The 1470-nt window shown below is 44.4% G+C and overlaps 1 protein-coding gene across 1 annotated transcript in view; it reads left to right on the forward strand.

Moving 5' to 3' along the window:
• The window catches only part of DGKI (diacylglycerol kinase, iota), a gene marked incomplete at its 3' end in the record, with an annotated part of 182455 nt that overhangs the window by 155680 nt on the left and 25305 nt on the right, over positions 1 to 1470 (forward strand). The window contains exon 20 of the mRNA XM_008566126.1: positions 781 to 843. Coding sequence (XP_008564348.1) covers positions 781 to 843 — 63 coding nt within the window. The remainder of the gene's footprint in view (positions 1 to 780; positions 844 to 1470) is intronic.

The following is a 1470-nucleotide window of genomic DNA, read 5'->3' on the forward strand; positions in this document are numbered from 1 at the left end:
GGACAGAACGATTATGTAAAAGTGACAGGACATTTTGGTTTTAGTTTCTTAAATTCTGCATTTTGTCTTTTCTAATAGCCACTGTAGACTCTCTCCATTATAAAACAAGGGAGGCAAGGGCAAAGTCTATGCTTTCACTTTTCTACCCAGAATGTGGGTGGAATTACAGCATCATAGTGGTGGAAGTAGGCTTTCTTGGTATTGCCTCTGGAACTCTTAAAAAGCCTTCATTGTTTAATTGAAGGAAGTTAAAGTTTTGTTTGAGTCACTGTTTTCAAGATGGTTGTCTTTTGATGTGAACATTCCTAAAAGCCTGGGGAGCCATGAAGCCTGTGTGAAAGGACTAGACTGACCTTTAATCTCCTCAAAGATGAGTTTACTGTGCCAGCCTACCATTCTCTGATGTGTAAGTGTGTGCCTCTTCTCCCGGGGTGTCCTAAGTGACCCAGAGCAAGAGAGGTCATGTAATCCCTCCCGCCTTCCCTGCCCCGCTTTCCCCCCCAACCCACCTCCTGCACTGGCCCCTTGCTCCAGTCTGTGGCTTGCCTAGAACCAGCCCCTTCCATGTGTCCTGTCGGCTTCGTCGCTACCACTGGCTTTTTTGGATTATTTCCGTGGCTGGCTTGATTTTTCTTTTCCGTTCACTCACTGTTTGGTGATGCGCTCATTTAATTTCTGTTTAAATTTTGTGTGTCTCTCTTTCTCTCCCTGGCTTGTTCCTTGTCTGTCCACGCTGTCGTGCTGACTCTGTCTTCGCTGCCCATTCCCTGCTGCCTCTAGTGTTCATCAGGTGCAAACTGCGGACCTGCGGCGAGTGTCTGCTCCCCCTGGCTCCTTCACCATGTGAGTACAGTGCCGTTCAGTTTTTACATTTTGTCCCCCAACCTCATCTGATCTGCAGGGTTAGACAGCCTGCGTCCTTTTCCTTCACAGGTCTCCTACTAAGCTAAGAAGCCACCTAACCGTAATTGCTTTCTTGTCTGTCTTTAATTGCAAATGAGATTGTGAAGTTCTTTGTGTTGTGTGTGTCCCCACTCTCCAAGAGTTAACGGTTTAATTTTTAAATTAGATACATTGGGGCCCATGGTTGCATGGAGTTGTATAAAATTCCATACTGAGCACTGGTTTTTATGGAAAGTTTATAATATCATTAGATCATTCTCTTACCTATAGTTCTGGGATGTGTTTGAGGAAGTGCCTGCGGCCCTGAATTTGTGGATGGACCCATAAAAATTGCATGTGGAGTTCTGAGTGTATGCATGTGCATATTTCTGGGTTGAGGACTAACATGGATCGAGAGAGCCTTGTGCTAGAGTTAACTCATGCATTACTTTGTATGAGAATTTATGTATCCAGGAGAAAGAGAGATCAAGGTAGCTTTGTCTGTAGGCAGTTATAAGTGACAGAGCGGACAGAACGATTATGTAAAAGTGACAGGACATTTTGGTTTTAGTTTCTTAAATTCTGCAT

This window comes from Galeopterus variegatus, unplaced genomic scaffold, assembly GCF_000696425.1.
Source record: "Galeopterus variegatus unplaced genomic scaffold, G_variegatus-3.0.2 Scaffold223, whole genome shotgun sequence".
Taxonomy (NCBI): Eukaryota; Metazoa; Chordata; class Mammalia; order Dermoptera; family Cynocephalidae; genus Galeopterus; species Galeopterus variegatus.